Source organism: Phalaenopsis equestris, unplaced genomic scaffold, assembly GCF_001263595.1.
Source record: "Phalaenopsis equestris unplaced genomic scaffold, ASM126359v1 Scaffold000002, whole genome shotgun sequence".
Classification (NCBI taxonomy): Eukaryota; Viridiplantae; Streptophyta; class Magnoliopsida; order Asparagales; family Orchidaceae; genus Phalaenopsis; species Phalaenopsis equestris.
Window position 1 is genome coordinate 63233653 of NW_018164444.1, and position 16274 is coordinate 63249926.

Here is a 16274-nt window from a genome sequence, read left to right on the forward strand (position 1 = left end):
CTAACATGCATCACAAAATCCTAAACATGAATTCTACTCAATACAAAAGAAAAGTAAAATGAAAACAACGGTATAATCTTCTCATACCATTATTTCCAAACAAGAAGAGAGAGTAAGAGAAACACATCACAAAGCATGAAGAAAACACAACGGAAAACTTCATTTCATCAAAGCAAATTCACTAGATAAGCGTTTATAAAATCATAAGATAATGCAGAACACAATACTTAGCTTTTTCCCTTGAAAGAAAGAAGAAAATCTCTCCCACAAAGTCTCCCGTCAATCCATGCAATGCTAGAACATCTCCTTACAAATTCTCTCAAAATCTCCTCTACAATCTCTCCAAAAGGGTAGAAATCTACATTTCTGCTCCTATTCTAAAAATCCTAAACTTTCTCCACACTTATGCTAACATTCCTCTCACACAAAACCCACTTTTTGTAATCTAAATTCGTTCTTTTAAAGTGTAGGGATGAAGTTTGAAGAGTTGCCACAAGAATCCTTTCAAAAAGCGTTCAAATACGTTGAATTTCGGCCCATAACCGCCAAAAGTCGGTCCATAGTCGTCCCTGGCGCCGTCGCCGGGCTCGAGGGCGCCGTCGACGAGCTTTTCTGTCATTTTTCGGTCTTCTCGGGTAGCCGTCGGCGAGCAGACTGCGCAGCTCCACCGTTTCGCTCCATTTGGCTCCGTTTTAGCTCTGTTTCACCCCATTTCAGTTGCGTTGTGTTCCTATTAGATAGCCCTACAAAATGAACATGAAAACAACCTTTTTTAAAGTGTAATCTCATTCAAAAATATGCAATAAATATAAAGGCGATTGAGCATAAAAAGACATATCAAAATGGATCATGTGTGACGGGCAAAATTTTATTTCTTGCTCGTTTTTGCTCCAAATTACACCGTTTTTGTTTCTTTTTATCCAAAAGTCCATTTCTTGTACCAGAAACCAAAACATGCAAAATAACTTCCTTTAAAGAGTAATATCATTAAAATTAAGCATAAAATGTATATGAAAAATCAAGCATTTTTTAGGCGTGTCACCTATCACTCAGCTTATGACACTATACTGCGACTATCGTATTGCCTTTAATATGGCTAGCAATCCTATTTTTCATTAACATACAAATCATATTGAAGTAGATTATCATTTTATTTAGATTGTCCTTTTCTCTAAAGAAGTTATTTCTCAATTTTCCAGCTCAAAACAGTTGCCATTACTCTTTGCCGAAGCTTTAAAGCAACTACCTCTCTTGTTTATGTGAAAATTTGGAGTTAATAGATATATAGCTCAAAATTGAGGATTACTGCTGACACATTTGGTACTTAATTATACTGGTAGATATAGATATTGTTTTAATATATGTGTTTTCTATGTTACATTATTATGATATTACTTTCCTTTATCTGCTATTTTTTTTTTAAGCTATTTCTCTCGTATGCCTAGTTAGAGGGTCAATCTTTTTCAGTGAATGTACAATTTTCCTCCTAACAGTAAGAAACTAAAATTTCACCTTCTGTTGTGCTATTCCATTTACAAAAATTGTTATTAAATCATGAAAATAAACTTAAAAATTCATCACCTGCTTTCAAGTGCACATTCTATATTCTAGTTTGATTACTGAAATACTTTCTCTAACTTCTATGCAATATAATAATGCTGAAGGTACTTAAATGCAGGTAGTCATGCCAACCTTAGGCTGGAGGTGGTTGCTCGGACTATCCTCATTGCCATCATTTTTGCTGCTTATATTTTACAAATTTACCCCTGAATCACCAAGGTATCTTTGCATGAAAGGAAGAAAGTCCGATGCAATGCATGTTTTGGAGAGCATAGCTACAATGAACCAAAAATTGCTCCCTTCAGGCAGACTTATCTCTGATTGTAAAGAGGAAGACTCTGAGCTCGATGAGAATACCGATGATTTTCACGGAACTCATGCAGAACAAGTTCGTAGAAATGGAGCTTCTTTCATTCGATATCTTTCATCGAAGTTTAGGTGTATTGGTGCACTGTATAAGCTTTTATCTCCGGAGCTTATAAGAACGACTCTTCTTCTATGGATGGGCTTTTTTGGTAATGCCTTTACATATTACGGCGTGATTTTGCTAACCTCTGGGCTCAGTGATGGGGACGAAGATTGTAGGCCGATAAGGTTGCTTAAGAATAGCAAGGAAGGCACCAATCTTTATAAGGATGTTTTCATCACTAGCATGGCTGGTAAGAGTGCTAGAAATCCTTCTCTTTTCTGTTTTTAGATTTGCATTAGTGAAGCACAGTTAGCATATATACCACTCAATTCTTATCAGCTTACATATCTAATAGCTAAACTTCAATTTTACATATATACCTCCTTACCTATGCATGGAAAGGTGCATTTCACTTCTGGAAAGTTAAAGTAGTGGTTTTTTTGATGTGATACGAAAGATTTGGGTGATATAAATGTAAAAAGCAAATTTTTTTTGTGTTAGATATGTAAATACATTAGAATGAGGTTGTATGTATGTAAAAGCCTTTATTGAGACTTGATTTTCTACATTTTTTGCAGAGGTTCCAGGGCTTATTTTATCAGCTGTGATTGTAGACAGAATCGGTCGAAAACTTTCAGTTGCATCCATGCTTTTTGCAACTTTTGCTCTTTTTATCCCATTGGTATTTCATCTGAAGGAAGTTAGTACAACGGCACTTCTTTTTTGTGCTCGGATATGTGTAACAGGAAGCATCACCACTCTTTGTATATATGCTCCAGAGGTTAGTGTGTGGAATGTTATTCTTCAGTGAGCAAAGTTTTTCTAAACGCCTAAATCGGTGATGATATCAAAAATTATTAGAATAAATATGAAACTTGTACTATTCAATTTTAGTGAGTTTGACATTAAAAATTATAAAAAATTATTCTAGAAGATTAAGTGGTATATAGGCGTGATATGTTTAAATACATGGGATCAAATATATATCGAAACATGGATATACATGTGGATACAACTTCTTAAGTTATGGAGTAATGGTTAAATTGAAGTACCAAGAAAATATTACATAATAAGAGAAAAGCTTCAAGGATTAAAGATACAATTTTATAAAAGTACTACCAGGTTGACTAATTTATATTGTTTAAGTGTTTTAAGAAAGTCAACTTATCTTGTTGAGAATGCAAAAATGAAAATGCCAATATGGATGTGATTAATATATATAGAATAAAGTGAAATAAGTCTATTTGAGGGATCATGGGTGTAACATCTTCTAAAGATAAGTGAAAAATTGACTTAATCTTAGGCATGCCAAAGTATTTCTGTTTGGTTCTACATCGAATATGTGAAAATTATGTTTGCATATTAGTCCTTGACCCTTTCTTATAGGCTCTTAATCCTTTTTGTTGAAAAGTAATTTGATCACGGGTGTCTCATGCTTTACTTTGAACTATTTATGATTCCATATTGAGAAAAATTTATGCATAAACCATGAAGTGGTTGAATTGGGTTGTTAAAATTTATTGCAAAAATTTTAACACCGTCTCTACAAACACATGCTAAAGGAGAAGTGTATTAACAAACACATGCTAAAGGAGAAGTGTATTAACAAACACATTCCTTAAATAAATCATAGGAATTGAAAGTGCTAATATAGAATCATATTGCAAACTAGATGGTGGTTTGGCCAAACATGCTCTATGCCCACTCTTAAAACTTGATCACTCCTTTATAGCCTACAGGAATAGATTAAATTACCCAATCTCTTCTTTCTAGCAGAAAAAGATTGTATAGCACAACAAGCTAGTTGTCATAACCCACAACCTGAGGTAGAATTGTGAAGCATTCTTCTCAGCACTTGTCTAGAATTTGACTAGATTTTAATTCCAACCAAATTACTTTAGTTAGGAGTTGAGCTGAGGTTATAACAAACTTTACTCTATAAAATACCCTAAAACTCAGTAGGATTAAAAATCTTCCTTATTTCTGCAAGACAAGCAAAAGGAGGATGACAAAAAAAACCACCGAACAAAAGCATTAATATAACTTAGACATTTATTGCTTGTGGTGTTTTTTTATGGCACAGCAAGGAGGGTTGGGGCACATTGGGTGTCTACTTTTCACACTTTAGAATTTTCTTATGAAAGCATTTCGAACCAATCCTATAGAATCAAACTCAATGAGAATAATATATAAATAATCTTATGCAATGGAAGTTATGATACATCCAATAATACTTAGAAGCTAATGATCGTTTGGCATCACTTTTGTTTTTTTTTTCTTTTTTTTTTCCTCTGTGCAAAAGATTGCAAATAATACAAAGTCTACACCATTTCATACAAAAGATTGCAAATAATACAAAACAAATACACAAATACATAACTACAAGATTGTGATAAAGTTGTTTTAGTAAGTTTGTACTGAATGGATCTTTGAAGGGTGATCACTTGAGGCTTAATATCTTTCCATGAAGCTTTAAAACTCATATTTTTTATATGAAAATATCTGTAGATTTTTCTGTCTTTTTAGAACTAGGTATGGTTACTATTTATAGATTAACTTTGATAAATATATGCAACCTGAACACTGAATCTCAGATGCCTAAAATAAGCATCAATTAAATTCCTAACAAATATAAGAAACTTGTTATTATTTTTTAAAATCAAATTAACCAACTCTCAAAGGATAACTATTAAGCACCAAACATTTGCTTGTCTAGATTTGACTTAGCACTCTCGTGTTGGTAATAGGTTAGGTAGTCCTCCCAAAATTTGTCAATTATGTTATCACATTATCCTTATTGGACACTACATAATCCTCTTAAGTATTTTCATTAATAGGATCACAAGCCCTTGGTAGAGGTCATAGAATCCTTTCAATGTTGAATATAAATTATTAAGCACCATCACATCCATTCTATCATAGATTTATCATGTATGAACATTCAAGCTTTTATTTGTTGACCTTTACATCTGTTCCAAAACCTATATCAATTGAATGCAACAAGAATAGTAGACAACAACTATTTTATTACACAAATTTGATTCAATGTATCGCGCTCGCATAAAAATCACTCCAATGTTGCTTGTTTCATGAAATGAAATGCTTTGAAGCGCCATAAAAATGATGAACATAATGAAAATGATGAGTGATAGATGGCAATGTTATGCAAGTCCAACTTAAACACATTACAAATTTCAAAAGTACTCAATTGTTGCTTATTTCATAAAATAGATTATGTTAACTCATCCAAACTAGTGAAATTACTCTAGGAGGATTACTCATATTGCTTAGATTACCACACGAGAAAAATGCACAAAATTTACCAAAACGAGATAAGGATAAAAATTTGAAATGTAAGCATGATAAAATTCAGTAGGGAAGATCAATATACTCATGAAAAAATGAATATCATATATATATATTATATATTGTCGGAGGCTATTATACGAGCCCCGGTCATCTTTCATGCGCCTAAGAATTCAAGTACCACACCCTACACTCGGGAGAAATCAAACCCCAGACCAGAGGGGGCTTCCAACTGACAAGCAGATGCTCGACCAATTGATATATAAAGAACATATACATACATATAATACAATTCCTATTTATTTACATATCTAACACCAAAATTTTTTTTTTACATCGAACTACTTATAAAGATGTGTTGTTCTTTTTAAAAGTTAAATATAAAAAATCAAAGTTTTAGTGTTAGATATTTAAATACATAAGAATTGTGTGTTTTGTGAAATGGCCCATATATATATTCCCAAAAATCAATCAAATCTCAATATTGTTTTAGGTGTTTGTATGACCACTCTAGAAAATTCACTTTAGTAGGGTTGTGACATGTGTTCTTTTAATTATGTGGATTTGTATCAAACGATAACATAAAAATGAGCAGCTATGATTGAGTCTCTATGATCAAATATTTTGCAATAAAATTACATTATTAAATTATAATCAACTATATTTATAAATTCTCCAATACATAAATTCCCTTGATGGTTAACCATAAAGTACACTTGATAGGGCATTAAACTCTTTATTAGTTAAAGTTGACTTAAAATATTACCTTAAATAAACAGTCATCCCAAGTCTACAAACCCCGTTTGGACTATGCAACTCATAGTAACTGATAATGATATTTTTATCAAATTAAGTTCACTAACTTCTCTGATTAAGTAGATTAAGGTAAATGACAACCAGAGATAACAAAATTATGAGATTTTGATCATGTTCATCACCATTTATTCCCTCCATCTGCCCTAAATTATAAAGATAATACATTTTTCTTAATATAAAATTAAATTTTATAGTATTATGCTTTAATAAAAATTTTTGATTTCTCACCATATATAATTAATCATAAGGGCTTGTATTTATGAGAAACCTACAATCATTCATAAATCCTCGTAAAATAAAGGTGAAGTATCTAGATAATTTCTTATCTAAAAACTATTGAACATTTACTTTGGAATAATAATCTCTCTCAAATGATCAGAGCATGAATTTTTAGGGCCCACAATTTTACCTCATGTGAAATGGAAGAAAAAGTTTTAATCCTTGGGATGGATCTCCGACTATGAAATCCTTGTAGTTTTTCATTCAAGCCCTTACGTTGTTTTTGTAAGTCTTTGAATCATCAACAGAGAGCTTTTCGAAGGAAATTTTCTTCCAGATCCCTCCTTGGAGAATAGGGGATAGATTCATAAAAACTACATAAATATATTTTTTACAGTTAAATTTTAAAACAGAAAATATTTTACTAGTAGAAGAATTTCCTTGGAACGCTTGAACACTTGATTCAATTTGAATCAAGGCTAGGGAAATGCTCCTTATCATTATTGTAACACTTTTCTATGCTTATATGATGCCTTCTTGAAGTAAATAATTATTGTTACTGTATTCTAAAAGTAATAAGCATTCTTCATCAGTCCAAAGATACTCAAGAAGTTAATTTTCATTAATCATAGGCCTAGCCATCTCTGTTAACATTTGGCTTTTCTTCTCTCCAAATCTGTTTTATAAAGTTGTAGGACTCAAAAGATTATGTCTAATACCATGCTTGCTGCAAAATTCATCAAATAAATCTATCTCAAGCTTCCCCTACTGATCATTCGATATGCATGCAATTAAACAGCTTTTCTCACGCTGATCCTTTTGGGAGAACAATTAAACTACGTTATACATCACTCTTTGATGCCAAAAGGAGTACCCATGTAGATCTAGTCTTCGTTTATAACGAAAAAAAAAAAAGAAGTAATGTATCTTTCTTCACCTTTACTCATGGTTCTTGTTGTTTCAAACGATCTAGATGTTGCCATACATTTCTTATATTAAAAAAAAAAAAAAAGATAATTACTACCTGCTCGTTTGATATAAATCACCAATTTATTCCTCAAACTTTAAGCGGGGAAGTTCTTTAACTGGTTAAGAGATCCAGGTGGCTGTATTCTTGCTAGCATGAATAAGCTAGGGTGCCCAAGCCATAATCTTTTGTACAATAATTCAAGCATTCATATCATATTCTTCTTTGAAAGCAATAGCAAGTAAATAAACATTTTCATGATGACCTATTATTATAAACTTGATCATTCTTTTTATTTTAATGGCCATCACTTGGTTTTAACGATACAAATATTGTTTTTTTCGTTTGTCTAGTATTGATATTCGACTATCACATCTTGATTTTTTTTGTATCCAAATAGATTTGGATCCCTTAATGTGAATGCTTTTTTTTTCAGTTTCATGTAATTAATCAAAAGAAAGTTTTAAATTTTTGCAAGTCCATATCTATCGTTTAGCTTCTTGAAAATCACGCATGATTTTATGCTCTAAAGTCATGAAGCAAAATGCTTCCTGCTTTTTTCAGTGTGATTGTAGTTTTAAATCATCCTCTTTGCTCTATTTATTTCCTTCTTTGTTGTCCCTCCCTTGCACTGTACAATCCCTGTGAAATTATAAATTATTTTAGAGTTGTAAAAAGTTGCTTCATTCTTAACCGAGTTGCATAGTCTCATAAAGGCTACCTCACACACTTCAACATCGACATCCTGAGACAGCTCTATATGAACAAACTATGCGTGAGTTGATAATTGAGTCGTCTTGAGATGATCCACCTTATTTTTTGTTTTTAGGATTGGAGTTTTTCTTATACCCTATCTCTCTTCTATCTTCTTTTATGTTTAAATGGCGAAAAAATTGAGTGAGATTGTTATCTAGGCCTTCTTTGTTAGCTTTGATCGAATATTGTTCTTATTCATTTGTTGAGGAGGTAGACTTCAAGGCATGTTCTTTGTCTTTCATTTCCTTATTTTTTCATAAGATTTTGCTCATTTTCCATTAAAGAACCAATAAAAATCTCAAGATTAAAACTTGATGAATCTCGAGCTTCAAGATAACGATCACCTTAGCATCCCACTCTTTCGAAGGATTCTTGAGGATTTTGCATGCAATTGGGCTCGACTCATGAACTATTTTTTAATGGGCTTCTTGTATTCATGAACAATGTGCGAAAACCCAATATATAAATAAACTATATCAGTTGGTTGGCTCACTCTCACAGGCTTAAGCTTCTATGTTAAAAGTGGTAATTAGTTTACCATGCATAATTTATATTTATTCTCAACAATTTTTTTATTTGGGCACATAAATTCAACAAAAGAAGAAGTTGAGATGCAAATATATGAATTTTCACTCAGCTTATTTACATGATCATGTTTTTTGGAAAATTCACACACATACCACACAATGCTTCTGTATTTACATAACTAACTCCTGAAGTTTGATATTTACATTCATTACACTTTGGTGTTATAAACCTATGCATGTATTTCATTTTAAAAAAGTTAATAATAGTGATTTTTTTTATGTAATGTTAAAGATTTGAGTGTTGTTCATGTAAATATGAAAGTTTTGGTGTTAGATATGTAAATACATAAGATATGTATGGGTTTTTATGTAAATGCCCTCTTTTATTTTTTTGCAGATTTATCCAACCTCTGTCAGGAGTACAGGCTATGGAACAGCAAACTCAATTGGAAAAATTGGTGGGATTATTTCTCCCCTTGTGGCAGTTGGCTTGGTGGATGGTTGCCACAAGGTAGCAGCTGTTCTTCTCTTCGAAGCTGTGATATTCTTTACAGGGATGGCTGTAGTCTTCTTCCCTGTTGAAACCAAGGGCTGTAAGCTGAAAGACTCTTTATAGAGCTTAACTGGGAGATCACGAATGAATCCAAATTACAGATTTCTGCTTCTTATCAAAACCCGACATCAAATTTGATTCTGATTTGATTCAGTTTTAGGTAATATTCGACTGTAATGTCGACTTAGGCTTCGTGTTGCAACAGGGATCAATTGATATTAAATGGATCATATGAAAAAGACAATAATTCAGATTTTTGGGCAGTTTGTTATTTCTTAAATTTGATTCATGATGTTAGATTTGCACAATATTATAATAATTTTCTAAATTTAGCCAAATCTTTATTCATCATGTATGATATTGTATTTGTTATTTTTCTCTTTGTATTAATAAAGAGTTTTGATATTTGATTTGAGTTTTGAGTTTTGTTGCATAATGAACTTTAGGAAGACTTAACGAAAATTTTTATTAATTACAAGTTTGCAGTCAAACTGGCCATCTTGTTAGGATGAACTTAATGAAGACAAATTTGGTTCAATCCGAGTCCAATCAAGCCTCAATTTTAAGCATACTACCATCTCTATACTATATTACAACCTTGTTCTTCTATGTTAGCTTCATAAAAGCTTTCTACATCTACTGTCTAGCAAATGAAGGAATAAATCACTCATATTCAAAGAAGTCAAAATGTAGTAGTCATCACCCCGGGCCCATTGGCACCATATGCATGCCCTAATATTTCCCATTAGCTATAATCCACATGTTTAAAGAAATTAGCCCATCCTTTATATGGGGTAATCATCCTCCTCCAATCTGAATTATGATATTTAACTTTCTTGTGTATGTATATTTCATATCATATATATCATCTTTAACATCCCAAATTATCCCCAGCATCCATCTCATCATGTTAAATATTGTGCATATATAATTATTTATAAATCAGGTTGTCAACTATAATGCATATTTAACAGAACATTTTGCAAATTATAGTGCATATAGTCATGTTTAAAAGACTGATAAAATGATTTACAAATCAAAAGCTAGATGGCTCCACAAAATTCATTTGTACCAGCATACATAAAATTACCTTATAAATATTTAAGGTATTAAAATATTTATATAACTATCTAAATGGTTAAAAGACTTACAAATATATTATTATAGCATATAGATACGACAGCGTGATGTGATCCACGTCGTCATTCGTCGTCCAACATTCTCTTAAGTTAGCGCCACTAATACCAATTTTCACACCATATCCGGATCTTCACAATAAACAGCTTTAACATAATTCAAACAAACCATGCATGTCTTCATAACCTCAACACAATGTCAACAACAATAATGGAACCAACACAGAGAACACTGAAGCAAAACCATGTTCCTGAGCTCCCCCCATCCTCCACGGAACCCCTTCAGAAACCTCAATCATGACAGGAAACTTGCAGTTCAGCGTCGACGGGTCTCTCTCTGTAACACTTCCCAAGTTCGAAAAACCGCAGGCTCTATCATCTTGATCGTTCTTCTGATAATAGCTATTAAACGCATAAGAGATGTTCCCGCGAGCATCCAAATCACTACAAGAGGTCTTATACCCCAGACTTGTGCAATCTGCATTCCCACAGGCAAAACTCACACTTGAAGCCACATTTGGATCAGTAATACTAGCTGTTGGCTTCATCACACACCATCTCTTCTCTAAATACTTCACTCCCTTAGCAGAAACAATCTCATTGTTCCCAATCTTCATCTGGTATTTTGCGCTGCCATCAAAGCTAAACAGCCCCCAATGCCTCTCAAAGTTCCCAGGCTGAATGCTCTTCTCGTCCTCGTCAATCAGACTGAACAAATACACGTCCATGGCTCCCGGCCTAACCGGAGTTCCCTGCACAATGTGGTTCATGAGCCCCTGATTGAACTTCTGAGCATACTGAACATTAGCATCTATATGACCATCTGTTGGCCAACCAATCTCACCAACTATGATTGACATGTTGCCAAATCCATTCTTCTTCAGAGCCCAAACAAGTGTATCATGATTCGCATCCAACGTGTTGGTGTATGTCGTCGAGCCGTCGATGATTGGGGACGATGAGCCATCGAAGAAGGCGTAATCTAACGGGAAGTTTGGGTCATTGAGAAGGCTGATGAAAGGGTAGATGTTGACTGTGAAGGGGGAAGTGTTGTCACTGAGGAATTTGACTATGGAGAGCATGAGGTCTTTTATGTCGGCTCGGAAGTCGCCGCCGGAAGGCTTGCCGGTCGCTGACTCATAGACATCGGCATTGAGGGGGATGGTCACCTTCACTTGGCTTGCGAGGCCTGCTTTGATGAGCGCGCTCTGGATGTTTTGGAGGGCTGGGAATGTTGATTGCAGGTATGTTCCATTTAATGTTTTCAGGAATGGTTCGTTTCCAACTGCAACGTAGCTGTAGGGAAGTAAAGCATTGTATGGCTTTCAAAATAGAAATAAAATTATGTTTGGATAAGATTGGTGTGGATAGATGCAAATTTGATAATATTTAGTGGTATTGTGGTGAAATGCCACCACAATACCATCAATCCGCGTGTACGGATTCCACATGTAATATTTGCTCGTCAAAATAAGCTAATAAAGTATTGTATATTCGTCATAAAAGTTTGTTCTTTGTTAACAACTCTTGTTCGGCTTCTGCTTGTATTTGAATGGCTCGTTAAATAAGTGTGCCGAACGCAAGCAAACATTTAAACTTGAATTATAAACGAGCCGAAACGAACAATCCTTTGATCGAAATTTGCTCGTGTTCGAAATTACTCATGAATAGTGTGGTCATGTTGTTCTATGTTTCTTATTGTATAGGAATGGTTGTAGGTTTGAATTCAACATTATACATTTATTTTTCTAATTAATATAAACAGGCCGAACACAAATAAAAATATATAAGTCAAGCTGAATAAAAACACACGGTTCATGAGTAATTTCAAACACAGCAAATTTCGAACGAGCTAAATACAAGTCAAGACCGAACTCACCCGAACTCGGCTCGTTGACAACCCTAAAGCATTGTAGTATAGGCTAGTTGAATTAACATAAGAAAATCTTTATAATGGAGAATAGATGAGTAATCTGTCTTAAATTATGTCAAATAGATTTTATAATAGATTTTATGTAACTTAAAATAGTTGTAAAAATTCAAAATTTTGAGTTTAAGAAAAAAGGTAAAATAATGGTAAAAAAAAGCTATGTTAGTATAGGTAGAGGTGTGCATTGTTTGGATAAATCCAAAAAACTGATCCGAACCGAACCAATTTGTTGATTTGGTTCGGTTTTTAAAATAATGGTTCGGTTTTAAAATTTGTATAGCTTGGTTTATCGGTTACGGTTTGTTTTTTTTGTTTTACCAAACTAATCGAAAATCGAATTAAAATTCACATAAGAATTAAAATTTCAGTGTAAAGTGAAAACCAATCTACTAAACAACACTACACAGAATAAAACAACGAGAAGCTTACTCTATTCAGATATAAATAATGTTTAATTTTGATAATTTTTCAAATTTCATTATTCATTAAGCATACTATAATTTTGGTATTCTTATATTTTCACAAGTAATATAGAAATTCAATAAAAATGTGCTTAAATCTTGGCTATATTTTCGAAAGCTCTTAAATTTCAATTTTTTTAAAACCGAATTAAAATTTGATTTGACTGGTTTGGTTCTCCTGAAAAATTATTTGGATTCTGTATTTCGATTAATTACGTTTTGTTAAATTTCCAAACCAATCCAGTCAAACCAATCGAATGCACACCCCTAAGTATAGGACATGAGATGGAAACAATTCAACAATACATACATGCACCATACTTCTTATGTATGTATTTAGATATCAAACACCTAAACATTAATTCATATTTACATAAAAAACCCTCTAATCTTTAATATCACATAAAAAATGTCACTAGTGCAAACTTTTCTAAAATGAAGAACACCTTTTGATTCATAGGTTCATAACACCAAAGCGTCATAAATGTAAATATCAGACTTGAGGACTTCAATATATCAGATACAAAAAAAAATGCATTTACCATACATATGTATATAAACATGCATTTGTAGGTTCATAACACCAAAGTTCCATAAATGTAAATATCAGACTCGAGGACTTCAATATATCATATACAAAAAAAAAATTGCATTTACCATACATATGTATATAAACATGCATTTCAACTTTTAAAATTCACAATCGTAATATTTTTTATGTGATATAAGAGATTTACCTGGTACAAGTGTATATAAAACGTAACGTACCGGTCTCAGATATGTAAATACATAAGAATTTGATGATATGTATGTAAAAAAAAAAAATAAAAAAAAATAAAAAAAATAAAAATAAAAGAGAAGACACAAGGGCCAAAGTGCAAACCTTATATTAACCCCAACATTAACATATGAAGAAACATTCTTGGAAACCCACATCTCGGCCGCACTCATGTCGGCGGCCATGGCCGGAAGCATGTCATTCTGAATACCTATCATCACCTGAATCCCACTGTTCCTCAGACCATTCAGAGCTCCCTCCTCTGCTCCAAATAGCTTCAGTTTATCAATTCCATTATCTCTGAGCATCTGCACCACTACTGAATTTGGCAATGGATGGCTTGCTTGAGTCCCCAAATTAACACCAATCCCATTCACAAATCCATCACAAAAAACCCAAAATATGATCACCAGAGCTTCTGCAAATCTCTCCATTTACTGTAAAAAAAAGCTCAAAAAACGCAGAAAAGAATTAAAAATGTAGTCTTTGATTTCATAGCAATACTGAAAGAAAGGTAAAGTTCTTAGAAAGCAGTGGCAACATGGAAGGAGAAGAGGTGGAAGAAGATGAAGTGAGCTGCTCAGAACTTGAAGGAAGGATTGGAGAAGAAATCTGACATGGATATGTGAATTTAGAAGGAGAGAAAGGAATTAACTTGTCTACAAGGAAGAACAACTAAGAAGATGAGAGTGATAGACTTATTAAACTAAGCTAGTGTTTGGTAGCATACTATTCGTAGAATTTAGCCACGGGTTTAGCTTAAATCGAGCCAAACATCAAAAACCTGAATATTAAATCCAACGCTCAGTTAAATCAAATATTCTCGTGTTCTATCCGCTTTACTCGCGTTCCATCTACTTTCCAACAGTACGAGGCGGATTTATTCCGTTGGGAACTCTGCTGTCAAAGACAAATCTGAATTTATCGGATTTGATAAATCCTACTTGACGTAAAACTAAGTTGCAGCCGCCTTCTTAAACTAAAGTGAATGTAAAGCATGCTAACCTAGTGGAATAATAAAGTTGGAGCAAAGTTGGAGATAAATTATTTTGAAAGAGAGTAGTTATATTTTCAATTTTCTTTTATATATATATATATATATATATATATATGTAGGAGAGGATTACAAGAGGAGTAAAGGAGATGGGGAAGAGAAGCTAAGGATCTTGTTCTGGAGTAAAAGAAGTGACAAGGTATCCAACCAAAAAACACTTCAGATGGGCTTAGATTATTATTACTTTTTTTGAGATAATTACATACAAATCATCCAAAATATTGATATTTACAAACTAACATCCCAGATGATGTTTTTGGACCACTAAGCCAATGTATTTATACGTACCACAATCAAATTATTGAGAATTTGATAAAAGACGAAAAATGTGAGTAGGGGATTTACCATGAATTTCGATATTTGAGTGAAAATTTGAAAAATGAATGAAAGGGAGCGGTTGATTTGTAAATACCAATTTTCCTGTGGCCTGCATATGAAAAAAAAAAGGTTACTTTACTATTTATCTTTTAGATTGATGAGTGCTAGAAGCATGATCTCTCATCCAAAAGCATAGCCATGGACTGGCAACTGAAGTCTTTATTTTACTTTAATCAAAAGCTAAAATGTTTTTTTTTTTTCTTTTTTTTCCTTAAAGAATAGAGCTAACTTGAAATATAAGGTTTCAAAGGTAAATTACTTTGAATTTTTTTATATTAATATTTTGTGATTATTTTGTCATAAAATTTTACCTATATGACCCCATATATTTGATTATTTGTCTTAATTGATATTTACTATAATTTTATTTTTTATGATTGTTGTAATAATAGGTTGGAGCATATACATGGAAACCACACAATTCTTATATATTTACATATCCAACTTCTAAATTCTCATATTTAAGTGAAAGCAACTTAAATTTTTGATGTCCCATAAAAATGTCAGTGTTGCTGTATTTTAAAAGTGAAATTTGCCTTTCATGCATAGGTTTATGGCACTAAAGTGTTATAAATATTAATATCAAATTGTAGGTACTAAATATGTAAATAAATACGAATTGTTTGGTATGTTTGTAAATTTCCTTAATAATTAATGCTTTTATATTGTATATTACTTTCCTTGTGCTTAAAATTGATCTCTTATAAAATAGGATTTTGTAATAAATTTATATCTTATGCATACATAATTATTACTTTAGTATTGATGTGTCGTGAACAAATTTTTATCAAGCACAAATCTCAAAGCATTTTTTATAAGGGGTCTTTCAAATTCAAATTCAAGAGTTTGTTTCCCGATTGTAGTAAAGCTATAGTCAAACTGACCATCTTGACAAGACGAACCCAATGATGTCAAAATTGGTTTAATCCAAGTCCAATTAAGACTAGATCAAGCCATTAAAGCATAATTAGAGGCTTTAAGAATTCAAATTCAAGAGTGTGTTTCCCGATTGTAGTAAAGCTATATTCAAACTGACGGTCTCGACAAGACGAACCCAATGATGTCAAAATTTGTTCAATCCAAGTCCAATTAAGCTTAGATCAAGCTATTGAAGCATAATTGAAGACTTTAAATCATCAATTGACTGGTCAAATGAACTCCATATTTAATTTGACATATTTATATTCAAATCAAGTGTCTCAATGAAATATATCTAACAAGTCTAAGATCGTTCAATTCTAAGGTCATTAAATTACCAAAATGCTTAAAACATTACTTATGATCATGGGGGATCAACATGAACCACTTGATCAGGTGGTTTAGGAAGTTACGTGCTAAAAAACCAAACTCTCTCTTCACTTGGAGGGAGAGGGGGAGGAGTAGAAGAAAATAAGGAGTTTATGGAGCCTTCTAGAGAAGAGTCA

The 16274-nt window shown here is 32.7% G+C and overlaps 2 protein-coding genes across 3 annotated transcripts in view; one reads left to right on the forward strand and one right to left on the reverse strand.

The window, feature by feature from the left end:
• Nucleotides 1-9394, forward strand: part of LOC110033484 (organic cation/carnitine transporter 7-like) — a 21911-nt gene extending 12517 nt beyond the window's left edge. Inside the window, exons 4-6 of the mRNA XM_020737482.1 lie at nt 1679-2219; nt 2548-2750; nt 8958-9394. Coding sequence (XP_020593141.1) covers nt 1679-2219; nt 2548-2750; nt 8958-9176 — 963 coding nt within the window. The 3' untranslated portion in view covers nt 9177-9394. The remainder of the gene's footprint in view (nt 1-1678; nt 2220-2547; nt 2751-8957) is intronic.
• Nucleotides 9395-10141: 747 nt separating this feature from the next.
• Nucleotides 10142-14347, reverse strand: LOC110033468 (glucan endo-1,3-beta-glucosidase 6-like). 2 transcript variants are annotated; one of them, XM_020737471.1, is made up of 3 exons: nt 14149-14347; nt 13524-13855; nt 10142-11545 (listed from the first exon to the last, which is right to left on the reverse strand). In XM_020737471.1, exons 2-3 carry the CDS (start codon nt 13850-13852, stop codon nt 10438-10440), a joined length of 1437 nt encoding a protein of 478 aa, XP_020593130.1. In that variant the 5' UTR covers nt 13853-13855; nt 14149-14347; the 3' UTR covers nt 10142-10437. The 2 variants fall into 2 exon arrangements, with proteins under 2 accessions (XP_020593130.1, XP_020593122.1); XM_020737463.1 differs by lacking the exon at nt 14149-14347 and having other exon boundaries at nt 13524-14118.
• Nucleotides 14348-16274: the final 1927 nt, after the last annotated feature.